The sequence below is a fragment of the Eretmochelys imbricata genome, chromosome 11 (assembly GCF_965152235.1).
Source record: "Eretmochelys imbricata isolate rEreImb1 chromosome 11, rEreImb1.hap1, whole genome shotgun sequence".
NCBI lineage: Eukaryota > Metazoa > Chordata > Testudines > Cheloniidae > Eretmochelys > Eretmochelys imbricata.
In genome coordinates, this window is record NC_135582.1 from 62,237,238 (window position 1) to 62,257,466 (window position 20,229).

The 20,229-nt window shown below is 39.2% G+C and overlaps 1 protein-coding gene across 3 annotated transcripts in view; it reads left to right on the forward strand.

Annotated features, from left to right (window-relative positions):
* PARD3B (par-3 family cell polarity regulator beta) overlaps positions 1-20,229 on the forward strand; it is a 615,914-nt gene that overhangs the window by 531,918 nt on the left and 63,767 nt on the right. For all 3 annotated transcript variants that reach the window (XM_077830252.1, XM_077830251.1, XM_077830253.1), the window contains one exon: positions 13,924-14,059. In XM_077830252.1, coding sequence (XP_077686378.1) covers positions 13,924-14,059 — 136 coding nt within the window. The remainder of the gene's footprint in view (positions 1-13,923; positions 14,060-20,229) is intronic.

Sequence of the window (20,229 nt, forward strand, 5' to 3'; positions counted from 1 at the left end):
TTACCTGCGCTGCTGCTGACAGCGGCGCTGCCTTCAGAGCTGGGCTCCGGGGCAGCAGCCGCCGCTCTCCAGCTGCTCAGCTCTGAAGGCAGCGCCACCGCCCAGCAGCACCACAAACCCTCCTACAATAACCACCCCTTTCCCCCCACACACAACTCTTTTTTGGGGTCAGGACCCCTTACAATTACAACACTGTGAAATTTCAGATTTAAATAGCTGAAATCATGAAATTTACAATTTTAAAAATCCTGTGACCGTTAAATTGACTAAAATGGACCATGAACTTGGTAGGGCTCTATAAGGGGACTTCACAATGCTGGGGGATGATATGGCTCTGTATAGGCTACATTGCCTGCTAACACTGGAGAAGTGATTGCCCAGTGCCATTGGTGGCATATCCCATTACTGACCATAAATGCTTGCATATCTATACCTGCTTCTGGAAATTTCCTCTACATGCCTCCGACGAAGAGGGTATTCACCCACGAAAGCTTATGCGCCAATATGTCTGTTAGTCTATAAGGTGCCATAGGACTCTCTGCCGCTTTTTCATAAATGAATAATATCAGCTGTTTGTTTTAAGTGCTTATTTCAGAAATTACCTTGGTGTGCGTGTCCCCAATAACCTTTAACATTATCCAAATTTAGTTATCAGTATTTAATTTTATGTATGTCAGCTCAGCAACAAGAGAAGAAGAGATTTCTTTGTTTTCCGATTCTTTGCCTGGAATAAATGTTACTTCAACACTGTAACTCCTCTTTAACATTCACTATTCAGCTTCAGCTATGCTCCCAAAGGCTAACATTTCCATCATGGTATAATAAACAATGAGACTCATAGGCTTTGTGTTGCCACCAACACTTACATTTCAGGTTGAGCTGAGCATCAAAGATCATGGTAATGTGTGATGATAATCCTGCATAAGAATTAATCTAGACTTTTTTTTTTTCTCTATTCCACTTGGATTCTTATATCATCCCCATCATCGTGGTATCTGATTGACCAAGCAACGCTGGGATGTAGATAGCGAGAACCCCTCCAAATGTAAATTCATAAAGCAAATCACAGTGACCCATCGCTTGTTAAACTGTTAATGTGATATTTCCTTTAGCAGTATTATCGGTATTATGAATGGAAGGATTTTAGGAGGAATAATACTCTTATCAGTTAATGAAAAAAGGAATGTTAAACTCAAGTATGGATATTCTTATGACAACACAACATCAATCTGTCATCATCACCATCAAACCTTTTTGCATTTTTAAGAACTGTTTCTGTTAAAAAGGTGTGTATATATGCATACACACACATAAGTAGATATACACACAATTATATATATAAACACTTTGAAAGCCCACACCTTACTTGCTAGTCTCACGTTCAGTTGATAGACAGCTAACTCAGCCTCTTTTTATAGTCCATTTCTAAAATGAAACCATAAATTTTAAAGCTGGGCTTCATCATTGCAGAGAAAAAAGCTTTTCCAGCCTATTGATGAAATATAACATTTGATAGGATTTATGAGGCCCAGATTCAGGAAGATCATTTGCAGAGCACTTAAAACTGATTTTCCTGCCCTTTGCCTTCCCTCCTCTCAAATGCACATACCAAAAAGAAGCCATTAGTAATGAAAAATTATGAGGAAGATTTTGCTTGATTCCACACAAATGTCAGTTTAAGAGAGAGAGAAAAAAAGTCACAGGGATTTACAGTAAGGGGTCTGTCTAAACCCAGGCTGACTCTTTGTGAGAGGAATACTAACTTTGCTGCAGAAACAAGCACCTGGTATGTTTGTTTGTTCTAATAAATTCATATATACAGCATAGTGCAGGGTTATGAATTTATATTGTGCTCCCACCAACAGACATTTGCAGAGTAGCTTCCTAAAGTTAAAAATAAAATAAAATGATACCCTGCTTCTGTACCTTGATAATGTTTCCTTCTGGCTAGTTTTACTGGAACGATAATTTCACAGAGGAAAATACATTCTCTGTAACTTGTGATCACAGTATCTGTCAAATGGTAGGAAATGAAGAAAACTGCCAGACAGTGTCAGATTTATTAGCAGCTCTAAGAAGTCCAAAATTAATGCATTTTCTTGTCTTTGATGGGTGAGATATCCATGTGCTGTACTTATCCTAATGGACACGTGAAGGAAGTAGCACTCGTCAATTAGCTATCTCATTAAGCTGACTGCAGCTTCAAATGGAACACATGCAGCAATGCTGTCTACTCACCTAGCCAGCCCTCCAGTTTGTTGTTGTTGTGTAATATTTAAATTGTGGTTGTGCTCAAAGGTCAGAATCGGGTCTCCACGGTGCCAGATGTTGTACGAAAACGTATGATGAGTTTCTGGTCCAAGAACCTCACAGTCTCCAAAGACAGCTCACATGTGAAGAGTGGAAGAAGTATCAGTCAAATATATACCACTATTATTATAAGCAGAGCCGGTTGTGGCACTTTCCATTATCAGCCCCTATTCTCACTTGCTTATGACTTCGCTGAACTTTAACCATTCAGATTAAACTTTCCCGTGTTGGGTGTCTGCCTCAGGCTGAATTTTTTTGGAAAGCTAAAATAGTTTATCTGTTTTCGCTGATTCCAAGGCCAAAAGGAATCATCGTGCTCATAATATAATCTGACCTCCTTTATAACACAGGCCGTAGAAGTTCCCCAAAATAATTCCTAAAATGTATCTTTTTAGAAAAGCATCCAATCTTGATTTAAAAATGGTCAGTGATGGAGAATCCACCACGATCCTTGGTAAATTGTTCCAATGGTTAATTACCCTTACTACCAAAAATTTCTATTTCATTTCCGGTTTAAATTTGTCTAGCTTCAACTTCCAGCTATTGAATCTGCCAGATTGAAGAGTCCATTATTAAATATTTGTTTCCCATGTAGATACTTATAGACTGTAATCAAGTCACCCCTTAACCTTCTCTTTGTTAAACTAAACAGATTGAGCTTTTTGTCACTATTTTGACAAGGAGATTAGGGGAAAATATATTGTTTTTCCCATATTAAAAAAAAAAAAAATCTCGTTTCATTGAGTAAACTGTAGTGCCTCTGTGCTTTGGAATAGGGGCTTGGAATTTGGAAGGGAAGTCAGTCTAGTCTCAGTGATGTGCCTTTTGCCCAGGAAAATCCACCCCAGTTTGGCCAAATTATAAACCTTAGAAAGTTTGCAGTTCTCTCATACTCGATAGAGAGACAAGGGCGAAGGGGGAGAATTTCTCTTTTATTGGACCAATTTTTGTTGGTGAAAGGGAGAAACTTTACACAGAGCTCGTCTTCAAATCTTGAAGAACTTTTTCTAACTTTTAAGTGTTTGACTTGACAGTATTAATATTTTAATGAAGTTGTTGTTACTGAACTATGCACTATAGCCATTAGCATTTTAAAATTGTTGAGAAAGATAAAGGATGTGTCTACTATCCCCATCTGCCCCACAATCTAGCCATTATTAACCAACTGACTGCTTTATGAGTATCTCTGGAGAGATGGGTCTCCTGGGTGGATTTGAAGGCAGAGAGGTAGTCACTTCACACACTAGAGAAGGCTTTATGCATAAGGCCAGCCTAGGGGAAGGAGAAGAGTTGGTGGGAGAAGCTAAAAAATGGGTGGATGAGGCTGGCATCGTAGCCTGCAAGGCATCCAGGAGGAGATGTCAGAAAGACAGGCAGAGGTGCAAGAAGGAGTGGAGAAAGACAAGTCAGGTATGGTAAGATAGATTTGTAAGTCATATCCCTAAGGATGGTCGCTGAAACAGTGTGATCAGATGTAACTGGAGAAGAGAGAGGGTTAAGGACAAAGCTCTGTGGGTGAGGGGAAGAAGACCCATTGAAAGATACTCATTAGAGATAGCCCTGAAGCAGAACACTGGATCCAACCCTTTGGAGCAGTGGTGGGCAACCTGCAGCCCACAGGCCGCATGCAGCCCATCAGGGTAATCTGATTGCGGGCTGCAAGACATTTTACTGATGTTGACCGACCACAGGCGTGGCCGCGGTTCGCCGTTCTCAGCCAGTGGGAGCTGCGGGAAGCAGCGGGCCACAGGGACGTGCTGGCTGCCGCTTCCCACAGCTCCCATTGGCTGGAAACGGCAAACCACAGCGACTGGGAGCTGCAGGGGGCCATGCCTGTGGATGGTCAATGTAAACAAAATTTCTCGCAGCCAGCATTCAGATTACCCTGATGGGCCACATGCAGCCAATGGGCCGCAGATTGCCCACCACTGCTTTGGAGTAAGTTCCAACTCAAAGCCAAAAGGTTTGGCTTGTTCCTTTCTCTACAGTGGGTTATACCAATGCAAACACCTTTAACTTTGGGGAAATTTGGAATGGGGTCTGAATCCAGAGCCAAACTCTGTGTTTGGGTCCAGTTGTAGTTTACACATTTTTGACTGCCTGGTTTAATTTAACATTGTCATAATAACTATATATAAGAATGAAGCCAGAACATATGCCAGGGCAGATGTGCCATTGGGCAGGTAGAGGAACACATAAAAGGGGCCAACCGAAAGATTCCTTCCATCAAACAGTACTTAGAGAGAGGGAAAACTTTTGGGACTTAACAACATAAAGGAAATGGAAAGAGTAGCCCAGACAGGAATGCCCAGGAATGGCAGAGCCTTGTTCATGCCCTCTACATAAATGAGGGGGAAGGGTAGAAGCCAAATTTGCAAACCTTCAGTGCCCATGAAGGTCAGGCTGTTTATTTTGCTGCCTAATAATGGATTTGCACGTCAAACATTAGGGCCTCCAGGTTTGAAATATTTGGCCAAAATGCAGTTCCAGTCAAACTTTTTTTTAAATTTCAAAATTTACCATAAAGTGCATTTTATACCTTGAGATATGTCAGTCTTGTTGATGTGAACTAAGATGCTTCTAGAAAACGTGCATGTGCAACTTTACAGACTAGCTTTTGGGCACACAAGAGACAATGTTTAGATCTTACATGTTTTAAATCTATTTGTGCCTCAGTTACAGACATAGCCCTTTGTCTATCATGTGCACACCTGTGAAAATGCATACATGTGATCCATAGCTTGAAAATGTGACCGTATCATTTTGACAGCTAAAATGAATTTGTCTTGCTGCACCATCCATGGCAGAGCTAATGTAGTGCGATAGAGATTTTAGTCCCTTGAACTGCTGCTTCCCCAGGGAAGTAACTCTTTTAAGCCCACCTTACGTATTAAGTGTAATTTTGAACATCCATGTTGCATCTATATTAAAACCCTCTTGTATCATTTCAGTGATTTATTTAATATGAGTGAATTTTGGATCATTATATTAGACCTGGGATGTTCCAAAGATTTCCCGTAAATGATATGCATCTCCAATAAGAAGCCCCATGTTTCATAAGGGCTGTTCTAGCATGCTTGGATACTACATAGTATGGTTTTATCTTGCCACACATTGCACTGACAGCTAATGAAATACATTAAAAGCTATTTCATTTGCTATTTACACTATTCCTCTTTGTTTTGTACTTAGAATATTATATTCTTCCTTGTAAGGTTTGCACTTTTCATCTTACACATGCTGGTGGCTTATTGTCTTTCTATAGAAAATGTGGTTTTCTCTTTTCACATGTGTTTGGTTGTACAGAAAAGTAGAATCTAGACAAAATTAGATGTATGTGAAGATGCACATCAAATTGGAAAGAGTAACAAGTAATATCAGCTCTTCTGTATTTCAGATTGTCAGGGTTCTGAATTGTAAACAAGGCCATGAATTCTCCAAATAGCATCTTTATTTACACAGCCAGGTATATCCGAGTACATCGTAACCTAGTTAGATCTCTGATGTTCTTAGGAATGGGCTGTATATCCACTACTGTCTCAATAGTCCAGATTTGTTCTTTCATTATATTGGGCTTGTTATACAGTGAAGCGTAGGAGAGCATTACTGCAGATGTCTTTATTTGTTGGCTCCCTTGACCATTTTTGTTGCTGTCAGCAGCAAAATTCAGTTACAGCTCAACAGTGCAAATTCCCTGTAAATCTTTGGATGCCCTAACCAGTTCAGTGTTGGAATATGTGTAAATGTCTGCACAATATGGCAATTGGAGTGGCTGATGTAAGAGAAGCTAGAAAATGGCTCCAGCTGGAGAACATTCTTGAGGGAAGCATAAAATTCCTTCCAAATTGTCAGCATGCCGCTCAGTAAAAACATGAGAACTAGATAATTCTTAGCCTGCTTTGCTTTCTTTAATGCACATACGGATGTCACCAAAGGAGGCAACTTTAGTTTTCAACAGTTTTTATATAAAATAATCCTTGGGTTTTACTTCCATTTTTCAGTGTTTATGAATATATTTTTTCCATCTGGTCATGTGTGTAGTCTTAGTGTAGGTATATTTGTATAGATATTTAACACCATATGTGTTTTAATAAGTACTGTGTATTTGTCCATTAATAATATTTATATGGAACTGAGAGCTTTGGTTCTTGTGATTTTTAATAAACATTGATGGTGTTACTAGTTTGTACTAAGCATTCAGTATGCTCCATCAAAATGGCAGCTCTAATTAGGTTCCTTGAATTAGCTAATGGATTTTGAGAAAGATAGCTTACGAAGCTCTTACAGCTGTCCAAGATATTCCTGCTATGGCAGAAAGACAAAAGGCCCCTGGAAGCTACAGACTTTAAAGCTCTAGAAATGCAGCTGACAGTTAAAGAGATGAATTACATTTGTATTTTTTTTTCCCGTAAAAGTCCTAATACTAGATTAATGTTATCCCAGTAGTGATCATCCATTAAAAAACCCACTTTATAATAATGATGCATTTTGACCATATGATCTATCTTCAGCCCTCCCCGCCCCCCGACATTTTGGGCAGGGTATAAATACTTTTTTTTTTTTTTAAAGAAGAGAGGAGTACCTTATTTCTTTGACGGGGTTACAAACTCAGTGAATTGTAATTTTAAATTTAGGGAACTTCACTGGTGACGTTTTAAATGTACAATATTTTCTACTTAGGCCAGGTATTGTAGAAAGAATCCACACAGTGACTTAGTTCCTGCTACTCTGCAAGTGGTATGGGTTTGCATGTGTGTAACAGAGCAGAATGTAGTCCCTTGTGAATAACTTGGAGAGGTGCTTTCTTTGACATAATAGATAAAGTCAGCCCTGAGTTTGCTGTTTTCATCAAAATATATTTTAGGGTGTGGATTGCATTGCTCACTATGCTTGAGCTCTCTGATCCTCAATCTCTTACTTCACATGGGAGCTCAGAAATTAATGCTTCAGTGTATTGTCACCCAGTGTCCCTCCTGCTTTTGTTTTTTGTAGTAAGTGGCCTCCGAGGGGGCCTCTTCCTAGAAGTCTTCAAGGTGTTTTATTGAATTTTTCTGCCTTTTTAAAAAAAGGTTAATAAACTCGAGTGCAGAAAAGCAGTAGTGTGCAAATAAAAAAAAAAACTAGTTTCCAGTTCCGTACAGGTGTGATAACCATTAAGAAATGTAACTGTATTTCCTTGCAATGATTTAATAATCAGCATTTGCTTTGTTGAATTGTTAAAGCTGCTGTAAATGGGGTGGGAGGGTTGAAAATGTGCACTCTGTGTTGGTGTGACCTATACATTGCAAATATGCCAGCTGCTTTTCTTCAGTAAAATAAAAGAATAAAACCAGCTTGTAATACAAAGTGCCAAAAAAGGCAATTTAAGTACTTTGCCTTATAAATCCAAAAGAAATTACCTCAGAGAGAAGGCCCTCAATTATGCCTAGCACATGACTTTATCATGATGGATAAAACGCATAATTGATATCATCTTTACTGAAGAAACCAGAAACTTTTGCATTGTCTAGAGGCTACTGACAATACCAGGAAAGTCTGGTTTTCATTATTTTCATTGTGTATTGTTTATGGAGAGTTCAGTTGTTGTCAGCACCCGAGTCCCTAATCTTTCTGCTCTTCCTAACCCTTCTGAGACGCATTCACATCTCAGACCAACAAGACAGAAGTAAACTGTTCACATGCCAGAAACTCAGGCATTACCGTTAGCTAGACTGAGCTATAAGCCACCTTTTTTTTTTTTTAATTAATTAAAATCTGGTGATTGCTTTCCCCTAACAGGCATATTCAGCTGAGCAGAACAAAACAATCACTTTCCATCACAAAGAATACATGCTTGTTATGCACAAGAAATGTTGAAAAATTGTCTTTCCCTCCCATTTGATCACAAATAACCTGTTTTAATTGGAATTACATATGTCTCTCTCATTTATACCTGCCCATGATGAGGTTAACCCTACGGTATGCCAGCTTTGTTTTTCTAAGGCAAAAGGAGGCTGACTTCCCATTCTCATGTGACACGGTGAGAGCCAGCTACAGGTTGTAAAAGGAACAGGAATGGAGACAAAATGTGGCCCTGAATGAAGAGATGGTCCTCGCCTGAGTGGCTGGGCCATCAGCCACCACAAATAGGAAGAGGTGCTGAATGTCACGAGAAAGGAGGGGACAATAAATAGATGCTTCATGTCCAGTCACAGAGAGAGATTTTATAAACAGTTTTGATAGAACTTATCTATCAGTCTTAGTCTTCAAATAATTCTGCGAGGTTCCTGTGAACACATTGTCAGCTGGTTTGAGCAGGAAAAGCTTAATTCTACAGCTAATTGCCCTGGTAAGAATAGGAGAGAAAGAGAACTTTAAAAAAAAAATTAATCCACAGGAGCCTAAGAATATTATCTGCCTTCTATCCACTAAGCTTCTAATGTCAAAGGGTCAGCAATAATGTTATAAGGTCAGCAGGGCTCAATTTACATCCTGACAAATGATGGTCATGTGCTGCTTGAGGAGTCTTTGACCTTTTGGACAGAAGTGGTTGTAGTGCTTTTATGTTACCCTGCCGAGTTGAAAGGTGACCACGTATGTGCAGCTGAGGAACTTTTATGACTTTTTCTTTCGGTATTGTAGAGCAAATTATGACTCAAGGATGCTCGTCAGAAATTTTAGTATGTAGACTTAAACTTATAAATGAAGGTTTCAGAGTAGCAGCGGTGTTAGTCTGTATTCACAAAAAGAAAAGGAGGACTTGTGGCACCTTAGAGACTAACCAATTTATTTGAGCATAAGCTTTCGTGAGCTCACGAAAGCTTATGCTCAAATAAATTGGTTAGTCTCTAAGGTGCCACAAGTCCTCCTTTTCTTTTTATAAATGAAGTTCTCTCTAATTTGGTTTTTCTCTAATTATCTGTGTATGCATGCAGCTTGAGATGTATTTGTGGACGTTTCTAGGTATAGAGAGATATATGTACTTCCCTGTATCTATCTGCTATTTGTCTATCAACCTGTCTATACACAGACCTCTTAACATATCCCCATTCAAATGGTTAGGCAGAATCACAGACTTTGTTCCCAGGATCTGACAAGCATTTCACAGTTGCCAAATGAAGCATCCTGCATGGCCGCTTTTCCACTGGTGAAGTCTGTAAGTACATACACACAAGGTACCTTCCTGCTCAGACCAGAAAAGTAAGTGCTGCCGAGTCCATCAAGCTCATGGAATTTCCATAAAGATTTATATTTCCCAGATTTGGTTGTCAGTGCCTGACGTATATTCCTAAAACTTGAGTTGTCTCCCTATGAACTTTGAAGATATTCTATTATCTTGCAGGTTCTGGAATTGTCAATGAGAATTTTTCTGACAAGCTTTTTATTGGAATATCATTCATTTACTCAAGTGCAGATGTTGATAACAAAAGCTCGTTGCTTCCTAAACTCTCTTTCTCTTGGCTGACAAAGATGGACATTGAAATATTGTAGAATTATGTTCTGACTATGGATTTTCTTTTTGTCATTTTTCAACCATTTTTTCTCTTCCCTCCTCTTATTGAGGTTGCTAAAACACCTTGATAAACAACTTAACATTTCAGCGTAGGGAAATAAATGCTGGCACCATATTGTATCCTTTGAAATGTTTTCGTCTTGACTTCTTAAATGAGAGGTACCATAGATGAACAGTACTAATCTACAGTGTGGTGTATTGTGTTTCTTTGTATTCTATATGTATGCTCAAGGCAGTAAATTCTTTTCAGTAGCTATGATATAATTAGTTTTGTGTTATAATAGGTAGTGAATGGAAGATTCAGCCCATTCTTTTGAATCAACATGAGATTAGTTTTGTATTTTATTCATTTGTGAATGAAAGCTTCAGCAAGTATTCATTTTTCATAATTGTTGAAAAAAAAATTTAAATGTAACCACAAGTTGCTTATAAGCTGCCAGTCAACTGGGTAAAATTACATCCTGAGGTAAGTGGCTGAAAAGAAAAGCTTTGCAATATTAATGCATTTAGGAAACCCACTGGAAACAAAATGTTCATTGCCTTTCAGAAATATATGGATATGTCTTTAAATGATTCAGTGGAGTCCTTACATGCTACATTTGTTTGTAATTTTGCAGTGTGTTTAAAGAAGTGCAGAGACGCAAATCTAGTGGAGCGCCCCCTCTTGGCCGCTCAGACGTCTGTGAGGGGATCCAGCCACTAAATCCCCAGGTGTCTTAGGCCTCTGGAATCTGAACAGAGTCCATGCACTGTCCATCTCTTAAGTGCCCTAGACACACTCTTGAGGTGCAGATTCTCTGTCTAGCACCCTCCCTTAAGAGCTTCAGCCAGGGTTTACTGACTCTCCCAGGGGGTCATGTGGCTCAACCCTCCAGCTGTGTGACTGTCACAGTCCTCTTCCAGGGGAACAAAAGTCCAAGTTACCCAAGTACTAGGAGAGGAAAGTCAAATGCACAACTACAAGATGGGGAATAACGGGCTAGGTGGTAGTACTGCGGACAAGGATCTGGGGGTTAGAGTGGATCAGAAATTGAATGAGAGGCAGCAATGTGATGCAGTTGTGAAAAAGGCTAATATCATCCTGGGATGTGTGTGTAAGACACTGGAGGTGATTGTCCTGCTCTCCTCAACACTGGGAAGGCTTCATCTGGAGTACCGTGGGCATTCAATTTTGGGCATCATACTTCACAAAAGATGTGGGCAAATTGGAGAGAGTCCAGAGGAGACCAGTACAAATGTTCAAAGATTTAGAAAACCTAACCTACGAGGAAAGGTTTAAACTGGGAATGTTTAGTCTTAAGAACAGAAGACTATGGGGGGGAGCTAATAGGAGTCTTCAAAATTTTAAGAACTGTTATAAAGAGGACGGAGATCAATTGTTCTCCATTTCCACTGAAAGTAGGACAAGAAGTAATGGGCTTAATCTGTGGCAAGGGAGATCTAGGTTAGATATTAGGAAAAACTTTCAAACTATGGGACCAGTTAAGTCTGGAATAAGCTTCCAAGAGAGGTTGTGGAAACCCCATCAATGGAGGTATTTAAGAACAGGCTGGACAAACACCTGTCAGGGGTGGCCTAAGCTTAGTTGGTTCTGCCTCAGTGTAGGGGACTCCTTCTAGGCCTACATTTCAGTGATTCTGTGATTCACGCCAACCTCAGCCACTTCTGATTCAGTTGCACTAAATTAATGAAAATCATTCTGAAATCTGCTACAAAGTCTTCTGGCTTTGTATGGAGTAGGCAGTTCACTTGAAATCTTTTCTTGACAGGTGACAGCTCCACAGCCTTCTTAAATTTTTTGTGTGAATGTGTGTGATCAGGTGTGTTGTATAACTCTAAGTGTGAAGAGCTTATTGGGTGAGAAGCTAAGTGAATGAAATTAATTATGCACTAAACTGTGTAAGCGGTGAAGTCTGTGGTCATTTCTAGCTCTTTCAGGAGGTGACCATCAAAATGTAGATTGGGCTCCTGCAATAGTTCAGTCTCCTTCACTCACAAGCCTAAATGAGCAGTTCCAGTGGGTTTATTTAATATAAATTGACTTTGATGGGGATATTGTTTTTATATTTTTTCTGTAAGGTCAGGCTTCTTTTCAGCATAAGCAGACATGCATCCTAAGCATTTGAATTGGTATTCTTCCACTGTTCTCCTACTTGAGAACTGCTATCTGATCAAACCCATATTTTTTAATTATGTATTTATAGGCAGATGGGAGAATAGTTTACAGGCAACATATGATCTTCCCCGCAAATGTCGGAAAATTGTGGATTTTTTTTAATATTGCCTTATCAGTTTCTTTTTTTTATTACTGATGACTTCATTCTGTCTGAATTCAATGCTTCAGTTTCTTTGGGGTAAACTAATAGATTATGTATGCGATATTTGCACAGCACTGATTGAATTCATCTGGTGAGTTTGAATGTGGTTCATATATTCACATAATTGTCAGGAGCCAAGTTGAAATTCGGAACTGTTGCATGAGCACTGGAGAAGGCATCATATTCATCTCACATTACTCCAGAGTCAGTGAGACTGTTTTATGTTACACTAGCACAGCTCTAAGTTCTCTCCCAATATAAAGGGGGGACTTGGGCCTTAAAAAGCAAGAATCTTTTTAAATGTATTGATAGAAAAATCAGGATTTTTTCCCCTCAAAAGCTGTGCTTATTGTTTATTTGTTATGGATAAAATAGGGCACATTGCTGAGGTCTGCCTTTATTAAATGAGTAACTTTTCTTTCTAAAAAAGGAGTACTTGTGGCACCTTAGAGACTAACCAATTTATTTGAGCATAAGCCTTATGCTCAGATAAATTGGTTAGTTTCTAAGGTGCCACAAGTACTCCTTTTCTTTTTGCGAATACAGACTAACACAGCTGTTACTCTGAAACTTTTCTTTCTAAAGCATCTTTAGCTTATATTTGCCTGTTGAATCTTATCGCTGCAAACTGCAGGTGAATTTGGGTTGACTCTTTGGTTTGCTAAAGAGAAGGTGCCAAATACAGTCTTTAACATATATCGGGGTGAAGATTCCCTGCACCGTGCCCTGGCACACCTATGCCTGGTTCATGTGCTTATGTGATTAGCATCTGTATTGTTTTGCATACACACAAAATGGAAGAGTTAAGGTTGCAGGATAAGAGAATGTATGATTATGTGCCTCAATATTAAGGTTTTGTTCCTATGAGCTGGAGTTTGGGGTGTCCACCATACTGCAGAGCCATTAGGCACATGTCTCAAATAAATGCCAATAAACCCTTTATTCTGCCATGTAGTCTGCATTTTCCATATACAAAATGTTACAGAAAAACTATTTTAGAAGAGTTCCATAGACTCGGACTAGTGGGGCTTGTGCTAGTGCTCTAAAAATAGGTATGTAGACAGTGCTTGTAGTGTACCAACCCTGGGAAGTGGGGGGGGGGGGAGTCAAGCTATAAAATAGTGACATTATTATATATGGGAAAGTAGTAGCGGATCATTTTAAATGTTTGTCAAATGTATTCAGCCCTAATCCTACAAATACTTGTGCATGTGCTGAACTCACGCGTTGTCAGTCGCTCCATTGACTTGATTGCGACTACTCTCAGTACAGAAAGTTCAGCACATGTATAAGTCTTTGCAGGATTAGGGTCGAATACATTTGACAAACATTTAAAAGTACCAGATGCTACTCTTCTGTATGTAATAATATCACCATTTTATAGTTGGACTCTCTCTCGTGTCTCCCCATATCCCCCCATTTCTCAAGGCTGGAACCTTAGTTCTTTTTGTAATTGAGAGTGGATTCCTGACTTTTTTATGGTATAGAACTTTTTTGTTCCTAGCCCTGATAGCTCATGAAATATCAGACCAGAAAGCTTATACTGCTCCAGGTCTGAATGCTACTTACCTCAGGCAAATGCTATTTCAGGGGAAATTCCATATTTAGAGTAAAAAGTAAATATTTCTGTGGCAGATTATTATTTTATTATTATTGTTTGTTTAAATATGGGAGCCATTTGTCATTGTTCACAGGAATGAATGTGCAGAGGGTCAGAGTTGCATGGTACGTTTATCACATTGGTATCAGCATTATGCGGAGGGTGGGGATTGTACATATGTAATTTATAATTTTATTTTCCAGTGGCTGTCCAGCTGGTGGGAATGCAGACCGTATCCAGAAGTTACGAAAGGAATACCATCAAGCCAGGCGAGACGGTTTACCTTTCTACGAGGATGATGAGATGAGAACATGGCCATCTGATTATGATCAGCACTGGGTAGGTTCATAGCAAAATACTAGCCAGCAAAGGAAAAGCTTGCAGAAGACACCGGCTGGTTTGTTTTTGTTTTCGTTTTCCAGATACTTTGTCTCTGTATCAGTTTAACATGAATATTTGGGTAACTTCCAGCCCATCAAACAAATAATTTATATAATTTAAACTCTACTAAAGTGAGTCATTTCCAATGCTGTCATGTCCACCCACTGTTAGACGTAAGCACCGGCCCAGATTTGCACCATCCCCGGGGCAACTCGCTGCACGTGGTCCCAGCCAGCATGATTCCTCCCAAAACATTCAGGCACACAAGGTGACACTAGGTCTCTTAGCAGGATGCAGTATGGTCCCTCTGCTCATCCTGCTGTTTCTCTTTGGGGGTGACGAGGGGATTAGGAGAACACAGACTCAAATTGTGCCTGGTTGCTGCATGGGAATGAGGACACGCAAGTGTGGGGGGGCAAGGTTACATACACCCTCCACTTGCACAGCCGTGCCAGGGCCATTAACAGTCCGGGCCAAACGCTTCCCCTGCCTCCCCTAGTTTCATGTTTTAAGTGAAAAAATTAATATCTTTCCCTTTTATAGAGCCTTCACTCAGCGGATCTCTAAGTGCTTTACCAATAGGATTAAATTCAGTCTATAACACAACTGTCTAGTAGGAAAATTCCGTTGTCCCCATATTACAGCTAGGGATGCTGGGAAACAAAGTGCTGCGACTGTCCCAAGGGCATATCGTGCCAGTGTGGGACAGAGACAGCAATAGACTCCAATGCTCCTGACTCCTCTGATGCCTTAAATATATAGAATGTCTTAATATCATAGGAGACCGTTATGGGGTCCTGCAGCTCTCCGAGTTCTGTCTGGAGAAGAATTTTAGGGTTGCACTCGGTCTCTAAAAATAAATAAGGCCAATCAATGTTCAGGCATGCAGATCTCTGGCATGCTGCACTACGTGGTGCAATTTAAACTAAACTCAAACTTCATTTTAAAAAACAAACGTAACAATTTAAAAATTGTTAAAACCCAAGTATAACTGAATTTTTATAAGTACTAGCATCATCAATGTCTCCAGTATTCCCCAGACTTGCCAGACTATCAGTTTGAATGAAAAATTGAAATCTTCAGTTACTGTGCTTTGTGTTCCTAAAAAACAAAACATGGCTGTATCGCAATCACAATTGTGTATTACGCATGCGTGAAATTATACAGAGCCATCATTTTTCTAAGTTAATTTCAGAAATATCATCCCCAGCAATATCCCTTAGAGCAATTAACTTTATTCTGTGGGCTTGAAGGTTGTGAACCAAATTTGGGAATCTGTTAAATTTCCATTCTTGGTTTTAAAAAAATCTTTTTACAAATTTATAATCTAAATAAAATATATCTATCTATCCAAGACAGAGGCTAAAGAAATAATCAGCGTCTTGGCAGATACTCCAGACCTGGCCAATGATGCGCCTAAAGCAGACTGAGGATTTCCACTTCTTATCTGAAACTGATAAGGCTTTATTACCCCTCGGAAGAGGTTCAGATTTATGGTTCAATATAATTTCCAAAGATTCACGAAGGTCCCTTGTAGGTAATCCCTTTTAAGCCTTTTCTATTAAATGTAATGCCCAAAGATTACCGATTTTCCAAAGCTTCGTTTTTCCTGTGAGGCAAGATGTCCTTAATCAAAGCACCCAAGAGAGCTTTAAAGCTCTCGGTCTTAGATTGATTAATATTAGAGGCATCAAGATAGTTTCTGTTCCTCTCTCTAAGTCATGAATTTTTAACTGTTTTTGTTGAGAGGAAGACCTGCTATATAGTGTCTGCTCTAAACTCTAACTTTACCTTCATGGCTGAAGTTTGTTGCAATACCTAAATAGTTCCACCAGTCGAAGTCGCTTGTAAAGTTTCAAAGGCCTTGAGTGCCTGACCTTCTCTAAAAGGTACCAACAACTGGGAGGATACGAGAGCGAAATCTCCTGCCTGCTACAATCTCTCCATCCCCAGTTTGGTATTGCACCATATTCTGGTCCAGGAAAAATGGTGGCCATTTCTCCTCACACTTGTTGGTAGTTCAAGAGCAGCCCTCTGATTTAGGGCCCTTACACTGCTGGTTTTAACACTGACCCCTGGCAGCATTATGGTAACACAGATTGAGCAACAACTGATTGTCTCTTTACTGGTGAACAGAGGTTGAGGAAATCTGATGACTAATTCCATCACTTTAAAGAAATAAAAACTTACTTTAGTCTCCACTTTGTCAGATCTCTCCCCTAAAGAGGTAGCAGGCAGCTGAGCAGGAGGAAATCCTGCTGTTATGGGTTTTATGGGCTTTTCTTCTCACAGCTGGAGAAGAGGAGAGGCCTCCTGATGTATTTTTAATACTAGATAAGTTTAATACTATGCTTTTGTCAGTCAGCATGATACCTAAGCCAGCTTTCCTTTAAGATGTCTTGCTAATGTACAGCAGCTGCTGTAATCACTGTACACCATCTAATGAAACATTCAGATAAATTGAAAAATAACATAAGATAATTTAAGAAGACACTATCCACAGCCAAGCAGGAGGTTCAGAGATGGACGTCAGGGCTTGTTCTCCAAAAAATAAGTCTGAGAGCTCACGCCACACATTTCTATCTTATAAAGCTGACATTGACAAGTGGCCTTTAGCTGACACTATAATGGGACAGAATTTCTGGTGGAAAGGGTATTTCTAACAATCTACTTTTTAAAAAATGGGATAAATCAAGTTAAAGTGCAGAGCCAGCTGAAAAGCCAGCATTGTAAGGGAACATAATCTCATGACAGGCAATTGGGATCCATAAATGTTTTAAAAATAAGGTCAAAAATTCATTTTAAATAAGCTTGCTAGTCTCTCTTCATTCCTCCCCCAACCTCCAGGTTTTTTTCAATTCTCCTCTGTTCTTCTCATTTGTTGTTGTATATATTTTTGCTCTGTCGCTCCCTCGCTCTTTTTTCTGCTCTCCCTCTTTCTCAGACTGATTTTTCTTTTTCTAAGGAACAGGTGAATAATTCAGTTTAGTATGTCTAAGAGATACATTTATATGGCACGGTTTGTTCTATCTAGCATAAAACTTCAAAATTATTTCCAGTTACTCTGTTTTTTGGGGTTGTTGTTTGGTTTTGCACTCTTTAGTGTCTCTCTCTCTCTCCAGCTTCATAATTCTGGGGGGAAAATGATAAGCCAGATTCACAAGGGGTAGATGGCTTAAAGTGAAACATCTTTGCTTCTCTAGGCCCAGTTAAGGAAAGAGAGATGTTGACTATAAAGTATAAATATTTTCCAAGAAAAAAATGGAGGCTGTTTTATTTTCATTGAAAGAACTGAAATCCACTGGAAACAGTGTGGATGTACAATTGGAATGGACTGGCTCTCCTGTCAGTGAGTGCGTGCATGCACGTATGTATAAGTCTTAATAGCCCACCAGTTAAATAATGCACGTTTTCATGAAAATATTGCTTTAAGAGCCTGATCAAAGCCCATTAGAGAGTCCCATTGACTTAAAGTGAGCTATTGATCAAATCCTAAGAAAACTTTGATAGAGATGGGCCATAGGAACTTAGGACAGCCACTTTAGGAATTGGAGGGAGTTACAGCAGGCACATTTTATGGGTGCTGTCCTTCCCATTGCTTCACTGAAACAAGAAAACAAAAACAAAAATGTGAGAGGGGGAAATGAATGTTCAATCAAAGCAATGAAGTGAGTGTGGGGGAGAGAGAGAGAGAGTTTAAAAAACTCAGAATAAAAAACCTATTTGTGGATTTACTTGGATTGTTTCACAGATTTCATACCAATCCTGTTATTTAAAACCTCAGTCCTGTCTTCACTGTGACATTAAATTCTTCCTGCAGCCTTATTTTGTTCATGTTCTTCCAGGGACTGCGTATAATTCATTACAAATTGAGCGTGGTTCTTCATCTGTAGGTAACTGCAGCAGCCTGACAATATCCTATACGATACCTTATATACAGCAGATCTTACAATTTTTTATTCCTCATTTGCAAATTAGATTTGTACGTTGACAAAAATGAAAGGAAAAAAATCCTTTCTTCAGCTATCTGATCTCCACTCAGATCTGTGCACTAGGCCTTAATATATTATCTGTCAACAGGTTTTGATTGAAGCAAATTTGTAATGTAGTGAGTTTTGTCAGTTCCCAATTAAGGTAACAAAAAGAAGAATCATACCCTTTTGTGTTAAAGGCCAAGCAGTTTATCGTGCATCTGGCAAAGGTCCAAACCTAAAAACCAAACAGAGAAGGAAGGTTGAGAACTGCATTATTTTTCCATAATGTGTCAAAAGGTTCTATACTTACTTTGGAGTGAAAAGGGAGCTCTTTGTGTTTTAATGAGCAATTAATTCCAGCTTCAGGATGTTGAGTTTAGAGCAGGTTAGGTTCCCAAAAACCACAAACGTTTGTGTTGGATCATGGTTAAAAACCAAAATTCCAGCTTCTAGAATAATAACATTCTTGTCTTCTAGTGCAATGGGAGAAATGACAATTTTATGTACTATGGGAAACCATAGGAGAGCTCCTATGAATTCCAGATTTTCTGAAAGGTTGCTGACTACTACTCAGTTGAATACATTTAATTCTTTTTAGGGAAAAGAAAACTCATTTAGACTAGAGCAACTTTGAAAACTAACATTCAGAAACATTTGTGCTGTTACAAGAGCATCATATGACTAATGAAGATTAAAACCTCCTATTAAGATGTGTTTTTACCAATCAAGAACTCTCCTTTGGCCAATGCTTCTATTCTGTCGGACCTGTGAAGAGTTTGGATTGGGATAATTCTGAAACAATGTCATCTGCTCTGACTAAGCAATGAGATTCTGATTTTCTGGGGACGCGGGAGGATTGTTGTGGTGAAATCTTAACCAAACCTCATGTGAAAAATAAACTGTTCCCCTGAAAGGACACACAAAGAGACCCAAATCTACCCGTTATTAGTGGTAAGCGTGAGTGATTCCATAAACTTCTTTGGAGTCACTCCTAGTTATGCCAAGGTTGAATTAGGCATAAAATATCTAAACCAGAGCTGAATCTGAAATACTGATGTCTCTGAGCTAACGTTGTCAAAGTTCTCTTTACCAAGGGAAGCAATACTTTTACATAGCATCTTAATCAACTCCACTGGGTAGCCGACATGCCTTAAAAATTATGTTGAGTTCCAATAATATGTAGTGTCGCTTATTCTGAAAATCAAGATGTTGCTTTTCACAGTATTTAAATGTAGAAGTTGGCGTCTGAGGGGAGCAAATATTAAAGCTTCTCTGTTACGTCGCCAAGTAAATGATTTAAATAGAAGCAAATAATATCCTGTTTCTTTCCTCTGCTTACTGCTGTAAAAGACTACTACTTTGATACATCAGCAGTGCCTCTCGTATATATGGATGAAGTCATCTTTAAAGAGCTCCCAGCACACTCAGGAGAACTTTATATATTAACACATGCTGCAGTGGTCACGTCTCTTGCAGTTAGTGAATGATCATCTCGTCTCTCTCAAACTGAGAATTTGAGCACAGTATCACAAAAAACATGACAGCTGCTGCCGCATGTGTTGATGTATTATAAAGAAACCCAGAGGTTTTATTTTATAATTTTTAAGTACAAACTAACCCACTTAGCTGAAATGTTTAAGGGACATCAGAAACAAACATCTAATTGGTGATTTAGATGATCAGTGGAGTTACTGAATAAGTGATTATGCCATGGGATGTGTGAGCAATTACTGCCAGTTGTGTGCTCAAACAGGTATTTGCATGTAATTTGGTGCATAGTTTTCTGCATACAAAAAAGGCCCTTTAAAAGCTTGAACCTACGTGTATTTATTTGTGGGTTTGTATTTGCTAGTGGGGCAATGTGGTTTACCTGAGTGGTAAGGTAGCTGGCTCTTTGAGAATTATTTCCTTTATTTTGGCAAACCATCTCTAGTCCAGTTTTTCCAACTTTCTAGCCACCTGCTGGCTTTTTTAAGAATCACTCCACACATGAACGTGTGTGCACACACTCATAAATATGCCAGCTCTCAGGCTGGCCTCATATGTGAGAGAGCGTGAATCATAGGGAAAGTGAACGAGGATTAGGGTTTTAACACTGAGCATTCATGAGAAGTTGTCAGAGCTAGCATTTCTTTCTTTGAACCTTCCCTTTCC